Genomic DNA, 23,567 nt, shown 5'->3' on the forward strand with positions numbered 1-23,567 from the left:
TATGTGGTTAGTTATTATATAAGAACGACAAAATAAAATGAAATAACATAATCATAGCATAGCACAGAATAATCCCATTATGTAATAACACCAGAGCAGGATGGAAGGTTGTTGCTGGTGGTGATGGACAACTGATGAACTGAAATAAAACTAAAATCTAGGTGTGCGGTAATCTGTTACATAGAGGGTGTTGCCTGACAAAGCCACCAGAAGGTGTTGCCACCAGTAAGGGCAACACCTTCTGTGTGCTGGACTGGGTGTGAGGTTTCTGGTGTCACAATAAAAAGGTTTTGAAATCAGCTCACACCCATTATACAGCCAGTGTGATGGGCAATTACTGACTGATGTAGCCGGATAACAATTTGTAGGAAGTCGGTAATGTAGTTTTACCTGCTGGCTGAGAGGCATGGTGGAGACATGCACACAATACAGGACAGTAATCATATTTTGTTGTTTAGTGAAATATGTACAAAAGATCCTTGGGCTCCATCTTGTGGCAGCTATATCAAACTACACTTCACCCTACAGGAGTTGCGAACTGAAAAGTCTCAAAATGATTAACCTCATCATTTCACAGGATTCTCGGCAAAATCTGTTATTTTATCATGTGAAACTGATCACCCATCCATAAAGTACAAGTTAAACATGCAATGCAATACACTTATTTAAATTGCCAGCATTTCCTAGCTTCATGGACATGGACTTACTTTTCATATCCGATTTCTTTAAAAATGTCTATCTTTCACATTTGTTGAGAAACCATGAGCTTTTTATTTGGATTTGTTTCCCATTTTGGTGTCAGTGGGGTGATTTGGTAGATTTGGACGGCTGGCAGAGCATTGGCCAGTTGGTTTAATGTTGTTGCCCATCTGTGGTGTAGTCACACGCTGGCTCTTAAGCACTGTGCTGAGTGATAAGCTGTTTCTGTGTCTGTCTTGGACCGGCTCTGACTGTGGAAGGTCATCACGTCACTGAGTGGAGTCTATTATACAGATACAGCTGGTCTCAAACTTCTGCTGTGTTTTCTTGTCTCACTGAGGCTCTTCATCAATGCTCTATCAATGCTTACCTCCTAAACCGTTCACCCTTGGTTTGTCATATTTGTTCATGTTGTGTATTCTCTATTTTTCCAGTCTGCTCATCATTTTCTCAGTTCTGATACTCTAAGTTGGCTGGAGAACACGTCTCTTGTGTACCATCTATATAGGAGAGCATCCACACACACCATGGTTCAACCATTCCTTAGAGTATACTACTCGTGGGTACAGATAGAGTTTTGGAAAAAAAAAAAAAAATAAATAAATAAATAAGGGCAACAATCAAGTGACTTCTCTGGATGTGTCGTTCAAGATTCTTAAAAATTAAGGATGGAACATGATGGAAATGATTTTATTTATTTATTTAGTGTAAAGGAAAGCAATAAAACCAATGCAGTAAAGTTTCTCTGTTAGAGCATACCAATGTCCAGTGTCCACAGGAGGACGGTTGTTCAAAAGCCTTTGGTTTTCAGGGTCACTGCTTCATGCACAGGACATTCCAACAAGGAAACCACTGTATTTCCAATATCAAATAATCTGGAATATCATTATTTGTCAAATCTGTTGATATTCCAATAAATATAACCACTAACTTCGAACCTTCATTATGTAAGGATGACAAGGGGGGAAAAAAACACCAAATGTGCTGACAAGTTTTTGTTTTTTTTAATAAACTCCATAAAAATAAATCACATGTAACGATAAGTCAACAAAACAAGAAAGGAATGGATGTTCCTGCCACAAGGCCTCGGTGCAGAAAAACATGGTGGTAATTTGAGCTGAATTCAAATATTAGTCAAACTCACTTCTGAACCGACTCTAACCCCAAAGAACCGGTGACAAAATAAAAACTTCACAGTTGTCTTCATTATGAGGTGTCCATTTGAGTTGTTTCTGAAATGTGAGAAGAGAAAAATGTTTCTTACTCTCCATGTCGTGTGTGGTTCAAGCATAACTTTTTTTTTTTTAAGTGACAGTTAGTTTGGCCAAATACTAGCGCTGGAATTAGTTCATGCTTCTCTCCTCCCGTGTTCAGCTGCTAACCAATCAGCACTTTGCACTTTACTGTTAATATGGATGTCAAATATCACTACAAAAATGGAGCCTTCCATGATTTGAATACATAACTCTGGGCAGAACTGGGAAAGTGTCTGTTTCAGCACTCTGTTGTGACGCTGCAGTCTGATCTGTGCAAGTGGGAAGGCTTTTTGCACTTCTGTGTGAATGATGTCTAAATGTGAACTGCTGATCTGCCTGATCCACTACCAGAGACACAGACAATGAACAGTGAACTTACGTGCTTCGTTGAAGAGGAAGGAATCCTGATACTCCTTCATGTACTGAGAGGATCTGGACTCGTCCAGGAACAGAGAGTAAACTCGTTTAATGTCCTCCACCTGCACTTCTGTGCCCTGCAGAGACCAACAAACACTGTTAAGACCCTTAAGGGTAAAAACAACCTTTAATAAACTTGATCCCTCATAATATTGTATTTATTGTTACAGCAGGGTATTTAACACAATTCTTTGTTTTTTTTGGACTGTGTTGGGCTACTTTTTTGGGAGCTCTTTACTTGTACAAAGTTTTTAAATCAAATGTGCTGAATGGTACTTAAACTGTGGTGCTGAGTCCCTGAACTGTATCAATACAAGCTGATCATCTAAGGTAAAACTGCATGAAGCTGAGTCTTACCCTCCGTTTGCGACACACCAGGCCAGCGGTGCTGATCAGCTGGATGGCGTAGCGCAGCGATGTCTCCAGGCCAATACGCGTCAGGACTGTGTGAGCTTCCTCACTTAGCTCCACATCCTCCTCCTCACACCTGAAATAAAACCAAACAGGCATAATTAAGTTTTATAATGCCCAAATGATGTAATACAAAATCTGACGATGAGATGAAAGCGAATTTATACCGGATCTTGAGGATCTGTCTCGTCTCTTTCTCAGTGTACGGTGAGGTGGCGATGATGAGCAAGCGGTCCAGCAGGTCTATCGGGATGCCGTGGGGGCTTTGGTAGTTTGTACCACGGATACTGAGAGAGAGAAACAGAGTGAATAATCAGCCACAGTTAAAAGAACAGGAGGAAAAAGGGTGAAGAAGATAGCGGACAGTACCGAGTGATGCCTCTGTTGGTGGCCATGATGAGAACCGGGGACAAATCGCTCTCCAGGGCGCGGTTTAGGAAGGAGAAGCACTCCATGTCCAGCATATGGACCTCGTCAATAAATAACACCTGGAACCGCAAACGGAAAATCAGTCAAGGACAAACACAAACACACTTCATATGTGTGTATATATATATATAAATATATATATATATATATATATATATATATATATATATAGGGATGGGCGATATGTTATCGTTTGCGATATATCGCCAAAAAAATTCCCCACGGTAAGAATATGTCATCTCGCGATAATAACGATAAACTCCTGTTGATGACGTAATTACGTGCGCAACGCACTCGCCGCTGGCAGCCGGCAGCTCACACGTGTAGCACAATAACAAGCATGGCGGAAGGCGGGGCTGATAGCGAAGAGCTCGTTGCTAAACGAGGCTCCAGCTCGATTATCTGGAACTGGTTTGGCTACAGTACGTCTGACGTGGAGCAAACATCTGTCATGCAAAGTTTGCAAAAAAGCGGTGATTACAAAGGATGCAGTACAGGTGTACTACTTAAACTTAATTGGTATAGTTTAGTAGCGTATTTGACTACAGTAAGATTTTTGAGCAGTATTTGTGGGGTTCTCAAGACTGAATGCGGTGATAGATTTGTAGTCAAAAAGATGGAGTTGAATTGTTTTATATTTTTTATCGTCACTTTTATCGTTATCGCAATAAATGCCAGAAATTATCGTGATAAAATTTTTAGTCCATATCGCCCCTATATATATATATATATATATATTAGGGATGCACGATATATCGGCATTAATATCGGTATCGGCCGATGTTCGTCATTTTTTAACATATCGGCATCGGTCAGATGAGTAAAACTGGACCGATATTAACAACCGATGTTTATATCCGTCTAATTGCTGTTTGTGTATGTGTGTCGGGAGAGGGAGGGTGAGAGGGAGAGAAAGGGGGAGAGGGATTTGGTCATGCGGTATTTGTTTGGGCACGTGTCAGTGACATAAACAGCCCAGGATTGTGGGGTGTTAAAATGAAGAGGAGAGGGAGGCGGTGTGGTCGTTTTTCACGGTGTCGAAAGAAGATACTCGAAAAGCAGTATGCAACACCTGCAAAGTCGAGGTAATGCGAGGAGGATGCCGCGTCAAGTCATTCAACACTACAAATTTATTATCTCATCTGAAAAACCGCCATCCAGAAGTTCACAGCCAATGGCAGAAAGCTAATGCTGCTAACGTTAGCCAGCAGGCAAAAGCGAAAACAGCAGCAGCCGCCGCCGCAGCTGGGAGCCCAATACAACAAGTACTCGACCAAACCAAGATATTTGCCAAGGACAATTCAAAAGCCAGGTCAATAACTTATCGATCACAGAATTGTGGACAGAATTGCCAAATAAAACAATCTATTTTTAACGCGGAATTTGACATAATAATAACTGCACCAGCACCGCACGAGCCGAAAAGCAAAGAAACTTTCCAGCTACAGCAGCGCACTGGCATAGATTGTGTAACAAAGCGAAGAGGTGCCACTCTGCTCTAATTTCACTGGCTAACAGCAGCACACTGGCTTAGCTTGTCTATTCAGAGAAGAGGTATCACTTCGGCTTATTTTTCATATTCAATCTGTGTTATCACATGCATACTACTGCTCATTCATTGGTAGTTGAATTGTTAGGTCTGTTTGATAAGTAATTTACATTTTTAAAACAAATAATAATTTAACATATTGTTAAATTATTGGAGTCACGCTTACTAGTAAACATCCACTCAAAAAAAAAAAAAAAAAAAAAAAAAAAAAACATATCGATATCGGTAAATATCGGATATCGGCCATAACAGCAATATTAATATCGGATATCGGTATCGGCCAAAATTTCCATATCGGTGCATCCCTAATATATATATATATATATATATATATATATATGTATACACACACACACACACACACACACACACACACACACACACACACACACACACACACATATATATATATATATATATACACACACACACACACACACACACACACACACACACACACACACACACACACACACACACACTTTATCTGGGTCCACAAATTACATTAATAAAGCAACTGACTCACACAATAACACACACACACACACACACACACTTCAGCCTACCCCTGGTATGATCTCAGCCTTGCCCTCCTCCCTCCACTCAGACACTTTAGCGTTGATCTGTTCTCGAACTTCAGACTTGATCTCTCCAGTGTCTCCAGAGAAGAGCGCCAGGAAGCCCTGCGTGCGGCTGTTGATGACATCAATCTCATGGAGGGACACTGTATGGACCACCTCTTTCCTCTTCTGCAGCTCCCCCTCTGGACATTGTACAAACTGCGTCTAGAAGGCCAAAAAAAATGTTAAAGGGTATTCTACAAATTTGTCTGGTTATTTTGGCCTATTTTAAAATTTTAAGCAAGCCAATATAAAGGATTAAAGGAAATTACTGCAAAAAGCAATGCACTATGTTATATGTTATATGAAGGTGGTAAATATGGCAACTACAATTTCCTTGGACATCTTAAACTCTAACAATAATGGTTTGGAAGGAACGTACAGTACAGAGAGTAGTCATTTTGTAATCTTATTTCAAGGCTAGAATTTCAAACTCCTACTGTTAAAAATCAGCAGTTTTAATGGGTGGTAGTTAGTCATTTCATTGATACCTGAGCTCCCATGGCATCATAGTCTCTGGCTCTGGTGAAGGAACGGCCCAGCTTGCTGATCTTTCCAGTGGCTTTGTCGATGGTAATGACATCTCTAAGAGAGGGTGTGGAGAAAAGATAAAATACAACAGGCCAGGCTAAATGACAGGAAACTGTAATGTATAAAAAGACAGCAGATTCTGGAGAGCAAACAGAAAAGCATAAATAAGAGATTAACTCACCCTGCCTGAACCTTCTCTTTACTGAGACTCTCAATCATCTTGTTGCCCAAATCATAGATCGTCTCCATCTCAGTGGTCTTCAGAGTCAACTTTCCCACCTTAGCACCCTGACAAAATTAAGCACAGCTATAAATATGGCTTGTCTGGAATGTCAAGAATATGCATTGTTTTGGGTTGTGTATATACATTGTTATACCAAATGGAAAAGGAAGCCAAAATATTAAAGTAGTCTGCTGTAGCTTTTGATGACTCAAATCAGAGAAAAAAATATCACGAAATCTTCGCAAATGGGACAATTTCTTTAAATTAAGGAAAGGGAATGGTATCTAAAAACTCAATTTTGTGTAATTTCAATATTATACATTCATACATTGCTTCAGCTTTCTTTCACAAAAGGGAAAGAAGAGGGATAGTCTGCACTGAACTCCCAAGTAAAAGCACTGATATTAACTTCACAGCTCAGCAAAATCAAAAATAAGTCAGGGTGTGAAGAACATGTTGTCTTAAATTAATAGATAAAGGGTATTTCAATCCAACACACAGCCATTCTTATTGATGAAACAGATGACCTGCAGTGAGCAGCTCAGCTGATGTAGCACATGCACGACATAGTAAAGAGAAGGAGGGAGTAAAGCATGAAGTCATTTGTAGCCTGGGACAGAGTGTAAACAACTTACTGTTCCAGTGGCCGGCCTATCAATCTGGATCTCCACAACCTCTCCTTCAATAATCTCCGTCTCCTCTCTGCAAAAACACAATGAATAGGGATTCATTTTGCACAATGAGAATTACAAACACAATTATTTGGTTTGCTCACTCGATTGCTCACTCACTTGATCCGCACTCCAATGGCTTTTCTAAAAGCTTGGCTGAGTGCCTCGGTCTTGCTCATCTCCAGGGAGAAGATCTCGCTGCCGGCCAGCGCTGTGAAGGGCGTATCAGGGCCAAGAGACTGGGCAATACCTGCGTAAGCAAGAAATAACTCAGACTCAGCAAATTAGTCTGGGAGAGGGAACTCTTTCTCTGTGGGACTTAACCCAAAACATCAATGCCAGACAACATATAAGCAATTCCCAGAGTGTAAAATTAAATTTTACTGTGTTCTGGAAACACCCAGATGCTGCCCTTACCCATAGCGATGGCGGTCTTTCCTGTGCCAGGTTGGCCAGCGATCAACACAGCCCTGCCGGCAATGTGGCCGTCTTTGATCATCTCCAGGATGACCCCCGCTGCCCGACGGGAGGCCAGCTGGCCAACCATCCCCTGGGACACCTGCAGCAGAGGAGGCATTCCTGAACGCCCATTTCAACACGCTGTGACGCAGATCTGAGCTCTGATATGTTCAGCAGCTCGGCACAAGAGGCAGATGTGTGACTAGCTGTATGTGCTGCATTCTAGTGCCACCTATGAACTGACACACGTTTGTTGAACAGCACAACAAACAAACAGAAGTAAGATATGAGACGTGTGCCTGTGGCAATTTTTTTTTTTTTTTTTTTAGATACATTTACTGTATAACTGTCTCCGGGCACTGCTTGAACTTACTGTGTATTTTGTAGCATTATATTATATTATAGCAAAACTGGCAAAAATCTGGAGAACTTGATGGGATTCAAATTTCATTTCAATTAAATGACTAAAATGTCTCAAATTACTAATTGGTTTATTCTTTTGTTGCCATGCTGTACAATGAAGACTCTCTCTTTTACCTGGAGACATACTTTTTTCCTTGATTGACACTATTTTTTATTTATTTATTTATTTTTAAACCACAGAGGCAAGACATCCAAGATTTTGTTTTGCTAATGCCTACCTAGCTGCCCTACCAAAGATCAACTGTCAGGTATATAAGAGCTGATCAGCACATCTTTCCCTTCATTGATTTCCAAGATATTTTAATCAAAATATTAAAACAAAATGTCAAATTGCTCTCAAACATTATTATTTTTTGCAACAATCTCTAAACCATTTTCCACTGTGAGTCTATGACAACCTGAAAATTACAAGCCAATGACAAGCGAGCTGCATACAGCAACAAGACTCAAAGGACAGGAGGTTTTGTGCCAGGTTGTTTCTGTTTTCCTCTTTCTCTTAGGATTTTATTCCAAATTCATCTCTTTTAATGTCAAGTGCAAAGCAGACAGAGAACAGGTCCCACTTTTCAGGGCAACAAACTACCAAATGCGTGACTTTAAGACTTGAGGCTACCTGTCTCGGCTCCAAGGCATCATCCAACCCAAGGCCACGAATGTGAGAGTGTGCACCTAAACACAGAAATGAATATGTGTTCACAAGAACAAGAACTACATTTAGGGGAGGGATTTGATTGAGCAATTGAGTACTGACATAAAACATAAATTAGGGATTAACACTGTCTAATAACTGCGGGCTGATTTAAAGCCATCATTATCACGCAGCCATGGAAACAGCTACATGATAATCAAATGTGGATCCATACCACTGACTCTTTAAACCTACAGGTAAGCTAAACACACCTAAAGGTCCAATCAGTCATTCTTACCGATCCTCTCGATCCGCGTGATGTCACGAACCTCCGGCACCTTTGTTGTCGCCATCTGGGTCATGTTAAAAACACACAAGAGATACACACATAATGTTGCTAAGTGTTTCAACTGTATTTCTGGGTTTGCTAGAGAAAGTACCAGAGCTACAGTCCGTCCTGGTCAGTTGGTTGTCATAGTGACTAGTGCAACACATTACAGCATGCTACAGCACAGGGACATGGAATGGGCAGCTATTGTTGTCATATAGCATCAGCCAACAACACACATTTTTTTTTTCATTAAGTCACATCAGACAAATAACATTGAATGAAATGACGCGCGGTAGCTATAAACTTTAACTGCTTGTAAACTGCCTTCTCGACAATTCTGGGACATTAGACGTTAACGCTACCGCTAGCTAATGTTATGTTAGCATGCTAGCTCCATTCATTGCTCCCTGTCTGGCTCGTCTGGGACTCCCCAGTCGCTCTAAATACTTACAACGACTGACAACAGTTTAATGCAAAATACGCATGCGGTTGCGCGCAAAACAAGAGCTAGCGTAGTTATTTTACATTTTGAAACGGGGTCGAGACTCACCTGTCCTGCCATACTCGTGAAAACGCGGCGCCTCTTTCAGGGGTGCGTACGATAAATGTGTCCGAAGAGAAACAGCTCCCTCTTTGTCTACGAGGCCGATGTTCCGGTATATTTTCAGGATGAGATTGCGTCACTGGGTGGACCATGGCTGTGTAAAGAGAGTGATGGACGGACGGGGGGTGGATGGATGGATGGATAGCTGGATGGATGGATGGATGGATGGATGGATAGGTAAATAGATAGATGGACTGAAATCCAGACTGCTTGATCACCAAGTTCAATGAGATCAGTATTCTTATGTTACAAATGGCCCTCCACAACAAAATATCACACTGATTGATGTATAGTTCATTGCTATTAATGTATAATAAAAACATTAATGGCAATGAAATCTATATTTCTTAATAAAGTGCATATGTTTCTCTCCATACCCTCAGTGTTTAGCGTGCCAATGCCTCAGCTGGCAAAGAAGAATTATAATATTGTATAGACTTTATCAGTGCAACCTAAGACTAAGACTAAGATTTTTGCGTTTTACTGTGGTTCCTGTTGCTTCACTACAACTGCCATTTTCTTGATATAAACTTGAATGGAATGTATCATCTGATAGCTGAAAGACTTGGATAAAGTCAGAGGTTGAATTTGATCAGGGGGGTCATTTTTGGTCCTTAATCATATAAGTAAAAGGATGGGGGTCAGTGTTTGCATTTAAGCCACAAGTAAGCTGGAGACAGAACAAGCCACAAAGAACTTTTTTTTTTTTTTTTTTTTTTTTGCACCAGTTGCTCTTGGACTTGAATTCGTTCACTAATTTCTCACCTCTCTAGCAGCAGTGTGGAGTGTCCAGCACTGCACATGTGCCTCCACTGGGGGTAGTTGCTCTGCCTCAGGTGGAAGCAGGAGCCAAGCTCACCCAACAAAAGTGTAAGAGCTGCAGTGCAAACCAGTCACAACAGGCCAGAATCACTGAGTGCACATTATGAATTAAAAAATGTTGCATATTTACCATCATCGCTGCTCTTGTTGCCAGTTTTCTGTTTGCACTGCACATAGACTTCCTCAGTCTGTAGGGTTAATAAGGGCACAATAACACTCCTGCTCTCGAGGAAATCTCAGGAGCTCCACACACACACAGACTAATCCCTTGTGAAAAGTGTAATAACATTCAGTCTGGTCTTTGGCTTCAGTCACTATGTCAAAAATAAATCCAAATCTCAGAAAATGTGTCAGCCAAAGAGCTCAAATCGCTACATAACAGAAATCAGAAGTTAGTGAGATGGCTGATAACATCCAAGAAGATTATTCATGTCCTCTCTGCTGTGTTGTCAAAGCGTTCACTTAATATTATAGTGTCGCAATCCCACAAACAAAATCTTCTGAAACAAAAGTCCTCAAATAATATCTGTTTTTTCCTTGAGCACTGTCAGTTGTGATGTTTCTTGCCCCTGGATTGTGTTACATGTCCTGATTTTTATAAGGTAAACTGAAGTGTTTTAACAAAATGGATGCTAAACTTGAACACTGAATCTTGTGTTCAGTATCCAGGAAAAAGAGAAGATATTTGAGAAAAACAGATTTGGTATAAATGAAGGATTTAGATGTGGCCAACAAAATGCATTGACCCGTTAAAGTCCAACTGCAAATAAGCCTTTGTCATCACAAGTAAATCAGACCCAGCGAAGAGAAAAAATGCCACAGTTATCAACTACAACTCAGTTGCTGGTTGTTTTAGCACAGTTATTATGATTAAAAGGCTTTTAATTCTCTAATAATGTAAATGTATAACATTAACACAGACTTTTCATGAATGATGACCTGTCCTGAACTTTCTGTGGAGAGGATGAAGATCTTCACATACAGTGGGATTACACTGGGCAAAAACTCAGCTCAGTTCAGCAGACCACCAGCAAAGTCTCCAGGACCCTTTCAGTGTGTTGTCACACACAACACACTGACTGTATGAACATGAACATTCGCTCACTGTCTCACTCTCCTCCCATCTGGCAACAGCTCCTGGCCTCTGAGCTGCAAAGTGGCTCAGTTTGACAGGAGCTTTTTGCCCCCTGCCATTACTGCTGAAAACAAACTGCTCTAATAACACCATGGATAATACACACAACACTAGGTTGTTATTTCAATTATGCTCAACTGCTGGTGATCTTCAAGAGTGTTTTTATACAAGCCATGTAAAATATAGTAATTTATGCAGATAGTAAATATATATCTTTTCAAGTCATTTATGCTTACGTTTTTCCTTGGAAACTTTAACACATTTATATGAAGATATACATTATCAGTAATAGACTTTTATCTATCTATCTATCTATCTATCTATCTATCTATCTATCTATCTATCTATCTATCTATCTATCTATCCCTTGTCACAGTAATAGAAGTGCTCCTTCAGTTATGTGTTTGGCATTGAGCTCATAGTTAGTTGTGCTGTTGTGCTGGACTGTATTTTATTCAGAGGTGTTTCTAATATTCTGTCCCCCTCATGTATATTAAATAGGGAGGACAAAAAAATAGTATCACCTCTCAATATAATGAAGTCCAGTACAAGACCTCTGCAAACTACAACCTCAATAATAAATGTAATTAAACTTACACATTCTCCACAATGTCAACAAAAACTGAAAATCATTAACTTTCTTTAAAGGTAGAATTTATAGCAGAGTTGTTGCATTGAACTGCATTAGATTGTACAGGTGGACACGTGCTATTTGGAGTTGTGTAATGTATTTTTTTTTTATTGAAGACTGTTGTTGACCACTGATTGAATGACTGAATGAATGAATCAATGAATAAAAATCAATGAAAACTTTTTTTTTTGCTTCCTGTCTCTGATGTTAGTAGTGTGCAGGCCAAAAGCTAATTACTCTTGGAAGCAGACAGTATGGCTACACAGAAGGATGGAAGTTGAGGAGAGGGGGGAACAGTAAAAAAACACACTGATTTCACAATATAGAAGTTATATGGAAGAATATAGAAGTTTATTGATAAATATACAAAAGTATGGATATTATCGTTGGCTATCTAGATGATCATATACAATATTTTGAAAATCAAATACAGCTGTGGTTATTTCAATATAATTATTTACTTTATATGTCAGATTTCATAGGTCACATCATGATTTGATATATTGTTAACATTCACAATTAACAAAAACATTTCCCATATGCACCAGATATTCAACATATAGTTTATTAAAAATGCACATCCAATGTTAGAAAAATACTTTGTCGCCATATCATCTCTTTTGTTCTGTAAATCTGCTAATAAACTGCATTACTTTTACACATTGATCACTGGAGGCAAGTTATCGCAGCTGGCTGATGGTGATGGCTGACTCATACCAAACCCAGAAGCCTGCATAGACAGCCTCGCTGAAGGAGGCCTTGAAGCGGTGGATCAGAGTCATGGTGTCCCCTACAGCGTAGAAAGACAGGGTTCCTCCGTCGTGGTCTAGGAACACGCCGATACGGGCCGAGTAGGGTGCGTTGATGTCCACCTGGTCCTTGCTGTGGCGGGCCGAGTAGCTGGAGTCGGAACAGAAGACGCTCCAAGACTTGCGGTTGTAGCCAATGCGGCAGCTGTCACCATAGCCCGTTCTCTTGATGCCCTGGTAGGTGACTCCGATGGCGGCCCCCTCGCCGCTCCACTCCACCTCCCAGTAGTAGGCGCCTCCGGAAAGGGGCTCCTTACACAGGACTTGGGGCAGGCAATCGAACCGGGCGGAGCTGTCACCATAGTTCTGGGGTTCTCTCTTGAGGGCAGCTTTCCTGTTCCCCCTAGACAAGTAGAGCTGTCTGTAGGCTGTGTTTGGGTCCAGAGTGAGCTGACAAGCATCTAGGAAAAAACAGAAAACATATGGAACAATGCCTTTGGTCTTCACATTTTGTAACAAGCAGCAGTTATCATAATTTGTCTGGATTAAATGCAAATGAGGAAAGCATTAGAGAAACCCAACATGGACAAAGCTTCTATTACCCTTCCACCTTTGCACCCCAAGACTGCAAGACAATAGTGGTTAGCTGGATTGCAATCAGAACTGAGCTAGCAATGTAATGTTGGGATTCACAAGTGTGAAACCCTCTGGCTGTTGCCTACATGCAGCGATCAGATGTCACCTGCCTGCTGCTGTGTACCTCCACCTCAGTAGGTCACAGTTGGTGGGACACCCGGTGGCCTCGGCTAGATCTGGCAGGCCTATTATCTGGAATGCCAGAGGTATCAACACTGTTTGTGACTTTAACCACAAACAGAAGTCCATCTAACACAGTGTACTTTAAACTATGAGCGGGGACAATGAGTTGCTCGACTGTTTCTAGTCACCCCCCCTTAGATTGCTACTGTGCTTTTCAGCCCCATCTCCAGTGACCTCAAAAACAAGGTGACCTCTGCAAACAGGCATTACAAGCATATTTTTGTATTCTAGGGCAAAGTAACAGCGATCTGAAAAATGCAAGGCTGCAGACTTTAATTTATGTGCTATAGAGCCTAATTTTGGTCTGGGTTGTGACTGGCAAGGAGAGTAGGGCGAGGACAATCATACATCGATTCCTGAGACGAGGCTGTTCTCAGACAATTGGAGATTTGAAAGGATTTATGAGGCCACTGGAGGAGGTCTTTAATCAGCCTGGGCCCCAGGGGTGCATTTGTGGACAGTATGAAAATATTCCTCTCAGTCAGAAACTTATGCAGCAGTAGTATTACGCTCAGTTTAAATAAATGTGCATGTGCATAAAACTACTCAAGTGAATGAATTGGTTTAACACTTCAGATTCCAGTGACAGTCATTAAGATTTTGCATGTGTTTATGCTTGACCACAAGCACCCACTGGCATTGTACTTGTAATTGCATATATTATGAAAGGAATATTTAAAATTCTGATAAAGTAAAATTTCAAAACTCCTGTATTCATTTGCCTCGCTTGTTAGCATAGCACACCTCACCCTTCAGTGTCAAATATTATTATTATTATTATTATTAAACATAGTATCTAAAATCTATAGGGTTAGGATCAACCACAGGTTCTGACAAAGACCCTCACCAGCATCTTGCCTCATTGATTCAGTTTTGAAAGGCAGAGAACTATAGATATATACATCTTGATCTGTTCGACTGTAGAAAACAAAATCCAGACTCACATTTAAGGAACTCGTCCCTGGTCTGAGGCTCATGAGTTGGTACAGATCTGTACATGGCAACTTCATCAGCTGTGAAAAGAAATCACTCAACATATTAAAACAACGTATAAAAGAGTGGCTGCAGAAGCATTTATTGGTATCTTTGGTGAGTTAGACTTTATAAAATGAAGTTAGAAGTTTCAGTGCTCAGAAATATTTGCAATAAATGGAAAATCTACTCAAGCAATTCATATATGTCAATTTGAATATTAAGAGAAAACTCTAAAGGGGAGCTTATCTTTGTGGGGAATAGGAAATTTGAGATATTGCACAAACCGAGCTTCATTTATAAAAGCTCTAGCTCATTGAATACTGAATCAGTAAATGTGTTCATATCTTTAGGAGATCATGTTGTGTACTGTGTCTATCACAGCGTCCAGTACTTTCACTACGAAAGGAGCAGCTTTTAACTTGTTGCTTGATGACACCGTTGATGCAAATCTCAGCACTTTCCATTGTAGTTATCAGAGACTCTTGTTCATGTGCACAAATACTGACTGAACTTTCCACTGGAATAACTTATACAGCTTCTGTTCTGCTCTAGTTTGGTTTGCTTGAAGTGTGTTTGTGTAAACCTGCAGTAAGGCATCCTAAGAATTATCAGTCAAAGTAAACATCTAACCATGTGGCTACTCAGTGACCTCAAGCTACTCTAGAATAAATGTCATTGTGCTCGGACCTCATCCCGAATCAACCAGATTAGCACAAGGTCTTTCTGCACCTAAAGAGGAAATCGTAAATGGATTTTAATTTTCCTGGTCTAATTAGGCTTAATTTCCATTTCAGGCCCATATACTGTCACTATTTCAGTTGACTGGTCGTTGATGTGCTTAATAAGTACCATTACCACTGTTACATATTTCTTCCAAGATAAAATCAGCATGAGGTAAGATATTTGTGTGGGATGTACTGGCTCACCCTTCATTGTCCGTCTCTTCTTGGCCTCCTCCAGCTGACAGAAAGTCATTTTGTTGACTGCAATAATAAATACAAACCACTGAGTTAATATGATAATAAATGCCTGTGAAAATGGTGTCACATCAAACAATTATCAGACAATAAAGTTTACTTTTATATTATTCATTGTTTCTGAATAGAAAGCCCTGGATTCTGTCTTCTCTCTTACTTGACTTGGCCACTTTGACCAGCTCATCATTGCCGAATTCACTGAGGTGCTGCTTCATGTCTGAGACGGCCTTAGTGACCGTGCCGAAGGAGAAGTAGGGGTTGACGCTCACTGTGGGCAGCTCCTCAGCCTCCGTCTGGGCTATTAGCATGTGGTAGGTCTAATGAAGAGAAAACAACAGTATGTTTGAGGATAAAACTTTTCAAATACATCTGTTTTTGGTGCGAGGTCTTTCTTTGAATGAATTGTGATTTTGATGTAAGTTTTACTGACACTTGAAAATGACGAAACATGAAATTCAAAATGATCAAAGGAGCGTTGTAAGATATAGTATGCTCCAGAGGTGTGTTTTCACATCATCACACAAAGTTTGCAATACAAAGCATTACTGAACTGAAGAATGCACTAGGACAACAGTTATAGATGTTATCAGAGATGTTGTTACATAAGAATATTTGCATGTAATTCTAACAAGAGAGGCCTGTGTTTTATCCAGCTGAACACATTGTTGTGTCCCCATTCAGGACTGTGCAGTCACCTGGATGAAGTGGATGTGGTCTTCGGTCCGGAACAGCTGGGTGATCTCATTGTCTCTCCTCTTCAGGTCAGAAATCTCATGGCCGAGCCGCTCCATGTGGCCCTCGGCGTTGTTGAGTGCAGCTCTCTTATTGGAGGTGATCAGCTTGGCCATTTCCTGCTGCATCCTCTCAATGGAGCGCATCATGTCCCCGAAGAGCTTCTCACACTCCTGCATGGCTCTCTGGGCTGAGTTCTGCACAGGAGACAAAGAAGCAAATCATTAATCACCTGAGTGCCAAAGATGGTTTTACTGCTATATTGACATGCACTACAGTGGAAAAGTAAGGTAAGGTAGATCACTGGACGTACACTTGAGGGTAGGAAAAAAAAAAAAAAAAAAAACTATCACACATTGTGGCTCCATATGCATTTCTCTTTTATTTAAATTATGTTTCAGCCATAAAACCCTCTTTAAGATCAACAGGGTATTATGCCACCACTCTTTTTTTTTTTTTTTTTTTTTTAGATTTTATTTGTAAAGCACTTTTCATTCGAGAATCTCAAGGTGCTACAGGTAAAAAAACAAGTAAAGAAAATAGAAAACACAATAAATATCAGCAATATTAAAAACTCAGAGACGGAGAAGCGGCGAACAAACAGACGCCAGCGTCCTCTCCTCTCTCCTACCCCTAACTTTCTCCTACCCTCTAACTCTTCAATACTCTTTTAAAACTCTTTAATACTGATGATCACGAGGAAGAGAAATGCATATGGAGCCACAGAGTGTGACACATTTTTCCTACTTTAAACACTGAGATAAGCTGTCATCACTGTTGCATGAAGGAATGCTTTCTGTTCTAGTGCTTGATTTTTCTGATAATCCATTCAGTCTGTAGTGGTTAGTCTGGTCTTGTCAGTCTGTTGGATAATAGCGTCACAAACCTTGAGTGAGTCCACAGCTTGTTTCAGCTCCTCCATCTGCTTGAGCCGATCGTGGATCTTCTCCTGGATCTCAGCCTGGGTGGCGCCCAGCCTTTGCTATGAGGAAAACAGCAGGGAGTGTTAGAGGAAAACAATGCAAAGACTGTGTTAACAGTTGAAGATGACTGAGTAAACATCAAGTTTATGGGCTTCAAAATGCAATGAGCACAATGAGCATAGCTGGAGGCCACAGCGTGAAGGCGCACATGCAAGTGACAGTTACAGCCTCATTCATATGGGTGGGTCTCATAAGTGCTTGAGGCTTTGATTTACTGTAGGGCCTTGGCACACCTAACTATATACTCTCCTGTGCATCGCCTGCCACTTAGTCTCTTATGTGGTGCAAAGAGCTGTGGTACATATCAGCCTTTATTGACTTTAATGGCAAAAAAAATACTGTACATCCAGGCAGCAATGTGACTGTCACCTCTGCTGGTCGCATCAACAGGCTTGTCATTACAAATTCATGCTGCATTGCCAACCTTTGTTCAAACCCACAGAAATTTATTTTAAATTCTAGCAGAGTTCCAAAGTTTTCCAAAGACACCAGATATGTTCTGCTGAATTACAGAGAAGTGTGACTAAAATGATGCACATGGCTTTAAGATATTTTCTATTTGATGTCATGGTGCAGCCATGAAACAACGGCTTCTTCGGTTTGGATATTTCTCTCAATATAAGTGTGATGTAGCTTCAATGAGATGTTGCAACCAACATTTAAATATGTGATAATGTCATAAAAAATAGAAAAAAATCTAACTTTGGAGGTGCTTAAGGAGAAATGTAAGGGAAAATTCAAGTTCAAGGGGCTAAGTAAAACACATTTTAATATATAGCAGCTCATAATGACCACCAACATGTATGAAACAGGATTGCTGTCATTCTGAGCGAGTATACAGACAGAAACAGTTAAATCTCACCTGCTCTTCGGCCCTCTCCTGCTCAGCAGACACCATATCGTGACCTTTGTGCTCTTTCACCGTGCATAGCACACAGATACACATCTGGTCCGTCCGACAGAACAGCTCCAGACCCTTCTGATGCTGCGGGCAGATCTGCCTGTCCAGGTGGCCAATTTCATCCACCAGCTTGTGCCTTTTGAAGGTGGCTGATTCGAAGTGGGGCTTCAGGTGCTTCTCACAATAAGAGGCCAGGCACATCAGGCAGGTTTTGATGGCCTTGTGCTTCTTGCCAATGCAGATGTCACAGCCTACATCCTGGGGTCCTGCAAAGTTGTAGTCCGGGGATGGTGGAGGTGGTGGGAAGGATTCAGAGGTGCGTTGGTGTGAGGAGTATCGGGAGCTTCCAAGGCGCCGCGGGGTGGGCCTCTTGTTGTACGTGACCCTGCACTGTGGGCAGAGGTAGGACCCTGTGTGGTCAGCATGGTCCCAGTATGTCTTCAGGCAGATGGAGCAGAAGATGTGGCCACATGGGATAGACACTGGATCCCTGAGGTACTCCTTACATAGGTGGCAGTCCTCCTGGTCAGACATGGCTCCAACTTAGTGCTGTTTCTTCTAATGCAGTAACGATGCTGTGAAGCAAGTCTTCTGAGTTGTGAGTCCTGTTCTGTGTCAGGACACAGGCAAAGTGATCTCACAGGTACTACCAGTGGATGTTATATAGAGTAAACAGAGAGAGAGGCTAAACTGGTTGAGCCGAAACCAGTAAAAAGAGGGCGTGGTGCAACAAGGCAACAGTGAACACTGCCATCAGTTTGACAATGGAAGAATGAATGAAATGTGTGATCATAAGGCACTTCATCACTGAGGGTAAAAATTCAATTCATCAATTGATCTAAGTTCTCCCACTTGATGTAGAAGCCACACAACACAAAAAGACAATGTAGGTGGGTGCAAAGCGCGAAAAGGCCGCTGTCTGCCCTAGAGACTGATCGTTGTCCATATGATGAATATGCACTCAGACCAAGGCACAAGCTGACCTCTGAGTACAGGGAGTCAAACAGCTGCTTTTTTTCCACAGTGACTGATGACAAAACTATTCCACTTCCGGTAATGAATTGCAACAGCTAATTAGTATGGGTACCGGCACTGATGCCTTTCATCACTGAAGCATACAGTCACTGGATGGAATGTGGTGATGCAAAGAAATACAGCTTAACGCACAGAAGTATGACAAGTGAGAAGAGGCAGCAGGAGCACGTCTCATGTTCCTCAGACTACAAGAACGTAACTAAAGGAAGGAGGGGAAAGTCATGTAAAATTGATGTCTTATAAAAAATATTCCACCTAACAAATTATTTGGTCTCATATTCAGTATTAAAATCTTGTTTTTCTTCAAACAAGTGAAAACATCTGCCAGTAGCATGAGATAATCCCACTTGGTTCCAGTTCACTTGGTTCAGGAATTTTTCTGGGAACAAGTATATACATTGAAAAAAGGCAGAATGAGGCAGATCAGGCCACTAGGACCAAGAAAAATGCCACTTGATTCAAAATATATATATTTATGGAAACAAGCTGATTAGCACTGGAAACGAGGAATCATTTAACCCCAGTGGTGGATTTTTTTTTCACTCATATTGAGAAAAACAAAAAAAAGATGAGATGAAATGACTTGTTAAAATGGAGATTTTTTTCCTCACTATAAAAAGTGGCACAAGGTCCAGGTGTTCAAGTAGATGAGAAAAGTTAAGCCTTTATTATTTCAGCCTTTATGGCTGAAAATAGTTTGCAAATAAAGGCTTTTAAAATTTTCTCATCCACTTGAATGCTTGGATGTGGAGTGTTGATATACCCTTTTAATGCAGTTTTTTTGTCACAATTTGTCTCTTCCTTCAATAATGTATAGCAATATTAGCCTTATATGTTTTTTCTTCATGAGGCAGTGAGAATTCAGCACTGATCGCCTAACCAAGCACCTGTGAGCGGTTAATTATAAACTCTATGTTACATTCCAGTTCATTATCACTAAATCTTGCCGTGAGTTTTGACTCTCCAATTTGTTTTGCCTGCAGATTTTTAAAGTAAAAATCAGGATTGCATTACTGGGGTGTATTAGCACAGTTAAGATATTTAAACTGTAATAATGTCTAAATTAAATAGAATCAACTCCACCAAAACAAAGCAGTTCAGACTGTTACCTCTCCTAACCTAAAACATTTCCTCTGTATATTTCAGGTTGCAGTATATGCTCCTCCCTAGCAAGATGGAGTTTCAGGGTTGTTTAAATGGAGAAAGGAATGCAACCACACTTGATAGCTTAGATAACAGGAGGGCCGAGAAAGGCAGCTTTAAAAGATTCCATTGTTTTCGAGCCAGCAGCGACCAAGCAGAGTGCCAGTCATTACAAGACCTGCTGTCCATCAATAACAGTAACTGCCCCGCCATGCAATACAAAGCACACTCTCTCAGAATTGCACTTTCATTCCTTCATGCTCTGCAGCACAAGTGATGAAACTTCAGCTGCACCCATGCATAAAAATAATCACCTGAACAACATCATGTTACAAAAACCAAACCAAAATTTCCATCAGAATGTTAATTTGTTTTTTCTAATAATAATTAATATAATATACTATAATATATTTTTCATGAAAATTTCATCCATTTGAAACAATAACAATCATATTATAATGTAAGTTTTTGCAAGGTATCAGATTCACACATAATCCCAATTAAAGCATATGTCAGATTTTAATTAATTTTCCACATAACTTTTGTGACTCTCAATAGACCTTGACTCATGTTCGGTTAATGATTGAGCCCTGGTCATACTACAGACGTGGGAGAGTTATTCATTATGATTTACACAATGATTTGTCCTGCTACATTGTAACAAAGTTAACACACCACCTCATCATCTGAATAAATGAGTTCCTCCTTTATATTTGCATTGTCAAGTCAGTCAAGGCAGTGTCAGATAATTCTTTGGACATTACCGGAAGATTTTGTATTTCCTAAACAGATTGAATGAATTAATGAATGAATGAGTGAGTGAGTGAGTGAGTGAATGAATGAATGAATGAATGAAGATTAGTTAAATGAATTTTAAGTAAAAATCGGTTGCGCTGTTTGAGAAAAGGGTCACTTTTAAAAATTCCAGTGGCCTGTATCTTTATCTAGAAGAAAGTTGAAAGAAAGTTGTATTTTTTTTTATTTATTTATTTATTTTTTTTTTGCCAGTCATACAAATGAGATTCTCAGTGGAGCTTTAGAGGGCCTTATGGGTAAAGCTGGTGCAAAGGCTGGAATTTAATCGCAACATTTTATCATTGTCTTGTGAAGTGTTTATCTATTTATCCATGTTTGCCTACATTCTTTGTCCTGTATGCCAGTCCTCCATACAAATTAGCCCCAGTGAGTGTGGAGTGCCAGGTGAACTTTGCTTCTATAAAAACTGAGAACATACAATATCAATGTTTTATGGAGGGGTGGGACCTGTGTCTCTTTTTACTACACCTAGCACTGATGTCTTCACTATAAATACATTACTATCTGATCCACCTGACACACTCTCTGGCTCTCCTCAACATCAACACTTGAGGAGAGCCAGACAAAATCTGCTTTATATCAGACAGCAATGAACCCAAACCATATCATTTATTTTGATATCAACTTCTTTCTTCTTAAATGTGAGATACTTTATGTTAAAACAAACAGACTTGATTTGCCCTGAAATGTTTCTTGAACAATTTCCCAAAAAAGATTTGTAATGGGGCACTTATCTCATTTTGAAAGTCTCAGTTTGGCTGATTGATTTAGTTTGTCTTTGTTATGTATATTTTTGTGTGAAACTCCATACTTCTGGCTGAAACGAATGCAAATCACTTCAAACAAGAATGCAAAAAGCAAAGGTTCTCACTGCAGTGTTTTATTTTAAGGAGGAGTGGCATGCTTTATCATGATGTTTTTAAAGGATGTGCCCATTATTTTGGCTTTGCTTGCAAATACAATAGCGACAAAAAGTCTGTTTTCACTTGGACTCGACCCCTCATTGTTCTTAACACTGATTGTGTTAGTTTTGGATTGTCTTCTACCGAGGTGGTCTTGACAACAGTGATGCTTTGTATCAGTGTGCAGCATGTACATTCACATCTGGCCTGTGTCAATGTCAGCAGGACTCCTCCTTATTCCCTTAATGCATATCTACTGGCACACACAGAGGCAGCCATTGATCCCCCGCAACATGTTAAAATACCTTGTCTTCATGTTCTGATTAATCACACTCAGTGAAATGAGTCCCTGGCCCGTTTGTGCTCTCTCGCTCACTCTTCAAACCCGCTCACTGCACCTTAATGAAAGCTGACCCTTCACCTTGAACTTGGACAGAGCAGGGCTCTCTGTCTCTGTAATCCAAGAACACCAGGGCTCATAACAAACATGCTGCTATCATGGAGACGCCTTACAACTGAAGCATGTGCTGTCTCGATTTCATGAAAGCACCTTGTACTGTAAATGTTTTGTTTCCTGTTCACTTTCACGGCATAATAAAGCTGTTTTCTTTGAGTAACTTCCACGTTATAGCCTGTTTTTTTCTGTTCTCAGTTGAAAACCAGACTCGTCTCATACAAATCAAAGCCATGCTGAAAGTGCCGATCCTCTCCTCTCTCCCCTCTCTCCCCTCTCTCCCCTCTCTCCCTAACAGGTAGTTAATCTGTAAGCACAGAGCGCTCCATTTACTCTGGAGACTTTATCTCTCAAAAAGAGGAAGGAAAGAAAAACTGGCTTATCAGAAACCTGACCAAATATGGAGGGAGGCGAAACTGCCAATGAAGTGATGCAATGTGCGTAGATTGAGGGTGGAGCCAAATGTACTTTGTACAACCTTACATTATAGTATTTTGTTTTGTGTTACACCATGCCAGAGCAATCTGTCATACAGGTATGTCAAAAAAAGTAGTTTCATCAAATAATTCTTTGACATGCAAGAGTTTCAAAGCAATCCTGGTGAAAAGAGAGTGGGAAAAAAAATACTTCCAGCTGACAGACATTAGCATGGGAGGAAACCAAGAAGTAGGTCTAATTGAAATGCTAATGAGGCTATGATGTCAGCAGATACTTACTGCAAAGAGTAGAGGAGAGCTGTCAGGGTCTCCTCTGATTTTTTCCCCCCCCTGGACTGTTCTCAGAAGGCAGTAAAACAAGCAAACACAAGAAGGAATTCAGAAGGTGTGAACTGCAACATAACCTGTAGTGAAGTATGCATACAAATATGTAAACCAGCATTGTGATAACACAGCCACCTTTGACAGGAATGTTTTGTGTGTGCATGCAATGCTTTTTTTTTTTTTTTTTTTTTTTTTTTTTGTCTGCCTCCATGCTGAATATTTTTCACTCTGCTTCACCCACAGGTGCTGTCTACATATCTACAGTTACAAATACTCCTGTAAAAGTGACCAGACTGGTCTGACTAGTCACAGAGTAAATATTAAAGCTGAGCTCGCAAGGTGAACTCTTTGTTAAAACACCAACAGCTATTCAAACTTCGGACATGTGTGGTTCAAAGTTTTCGGCAATAACAGTAGCGAGAAGGTGCGTGTGGAATTACCCTGAAACTCCGCTTGTGGGTTTACTGGGTGGTCCCTGAAA

General features: G+C 40.4%; 2 protein-coding genes across 4 annotated transcripts; both read right to left on the bottom strand.

The window, feature by feature from the left end:
* Nucleotides 1-1,681: 1,681 nt before the first annotated feature.
* ruvbl2 (RuvB-like AAA ATPase 2) lies at nucleotides 1,682-9,293 on the bottom strand. Its single transcript, XM_030069755.1, has 14 exons — nucleotides 9,198-9,293; nucleotides 8,615-8,669; nucleotides 8,302-8,357; nucleotides 7,224-7,365; nucleotides 6,927-7,056; nucleotides 6,771-6,837; nucleotides 6,094-6,200; nucleotides 5,873-5,966; nucleotides 5,328-5,546; nucleotides 3,153-3,271; nucleotides 2,951-3,070; nucleotides 2,730-2,859; nucleotides 2,335-2,449; nucleotides 1,682-1,931 (listed from the first exon to the last, which is right to left on the bottom strand). Exons 1-14 carry the CDS (start codon nucleotides 9,207-9,209, stop codon nucleotides 1,906-1,908), a joined length of 1,392 nt encoding a protein of 463 aa, XP_029925615.1. The 5' UTR covers nucleotides 9,210-9,293; the 3' UTR covers nucleotides 1,682-1,905.
* Nucleotides 9,294-12,219: 2,926 nt separating this feature from the next.
* ftr83 (finTRIM family, member 83) lies at nucleotides 12,220-18,588 on the bottom strand. 3 transcript variants are annotated; one of them, XM_030069808.1, is made up of 8 exons: nucleotides 17,937-18,588; nucleotides 16,978-17,073; nucleotides 16,055-16,288; nucleotides 15,517-15,676; nucleotides 15,309-15,365; nucleotides 14,352-14,420; nucleotides 13,335-13,416; nucleotides 12,975-13,049 (listed from the first exon to the last, which is right to left on the bottom strand). In XM_030069808.1, the coding sequence occupies exons 1-7, from the start codon at nucleotides 18,507-18,509 to the stop codon at nucleotides 13,364-13,366; spliced, it is 1,242 nt and encodes a 413-aa protein (XP_029925668.1). In that variant the 5' UTR covers nucleotides 18,510-18,588; the 3' UTR covers nucleotides 12,975-13,049; nucleotides 13,335-13,363. The 3 variants fall into 3 exon arrangements, with proteins under 3 accessions (XP_029925667.1, XP_029925668.1, XP_029925669.1); XM_030069809.1 differs by having other exon boundaries at nucleotides 12,984-13,049; nucleotides 13,331-13,416; XM_030069807.1 differs by lacking the exon at nucleotides 13,335-13,416 and having other exon boundaries at nucleotides 12,220-13,049.
* Between the last annotated feature and the right edge of the window lie 4,979 nt (nucleotides 18,589-23,567).

The sequence above is a fragment of the Myripristis murdjan genome, chromosome 14 (genome assembly GCF_902150065.1).
Source record: "Myripristis murdjan chromosome 14, fMyrMur1.1, whole genome shotgun sequence".
Taxonomy (NCBI): domain Eukaryota; kingdom Metazoa; phylum Chordata; class Actinopteri; order Holocentriformes; family Holocentridae; genus Myripristis; species Myripristis murdjan.

What these genes read in the sequence shown, in the direction of transcription:
- ruvbl2 (XM_030069755.1), bottom strand. An exon ending in AAAGACCGCCATCGCTATGG is followed by an intron (nt 7,057 to 7,223) that starts GTAAGGGCAGCA and finishes TTGCTTACGCAG; the next exon opens with GTATTGCCCAGTCTCTTGGC. An exon ending in GCCATTGGAGTGCGGATCAA is followed by an intron (nt 6,838 to 6,926) that starts GTGAGTGAGCAA and finishes GTGTTTTTGCAG; the next exon opens with AGAGGAGACGGAGATTATTG.
- ftr83 (XM_030069807.1), bottom strand. Translation starts at nt 18,509, where the DNA reads ATGTCTGACCAGGAGGACTGCCACCTATGTAAGGAGTACCTCAGGGAT. An exon ending in AGGAGAGGGCCGAAGAGCAG is followed by an intron (nt 17,074 to 17,936) that starts GTGAGATTTAAC and finishes TTTTCCTCATAG; the next exon opens with CAAAGGCTGGGCGCCACCCA. An exon ending in CAGGGACGAGTTCCTTAAAT is followed by an intron (nt 13,050 to 14,351) that starts GTGAGTCTGGAT and finishes GTTTTTTCCTAG; the next exon opens with ATGCTTGTCAGCTCACTCTG.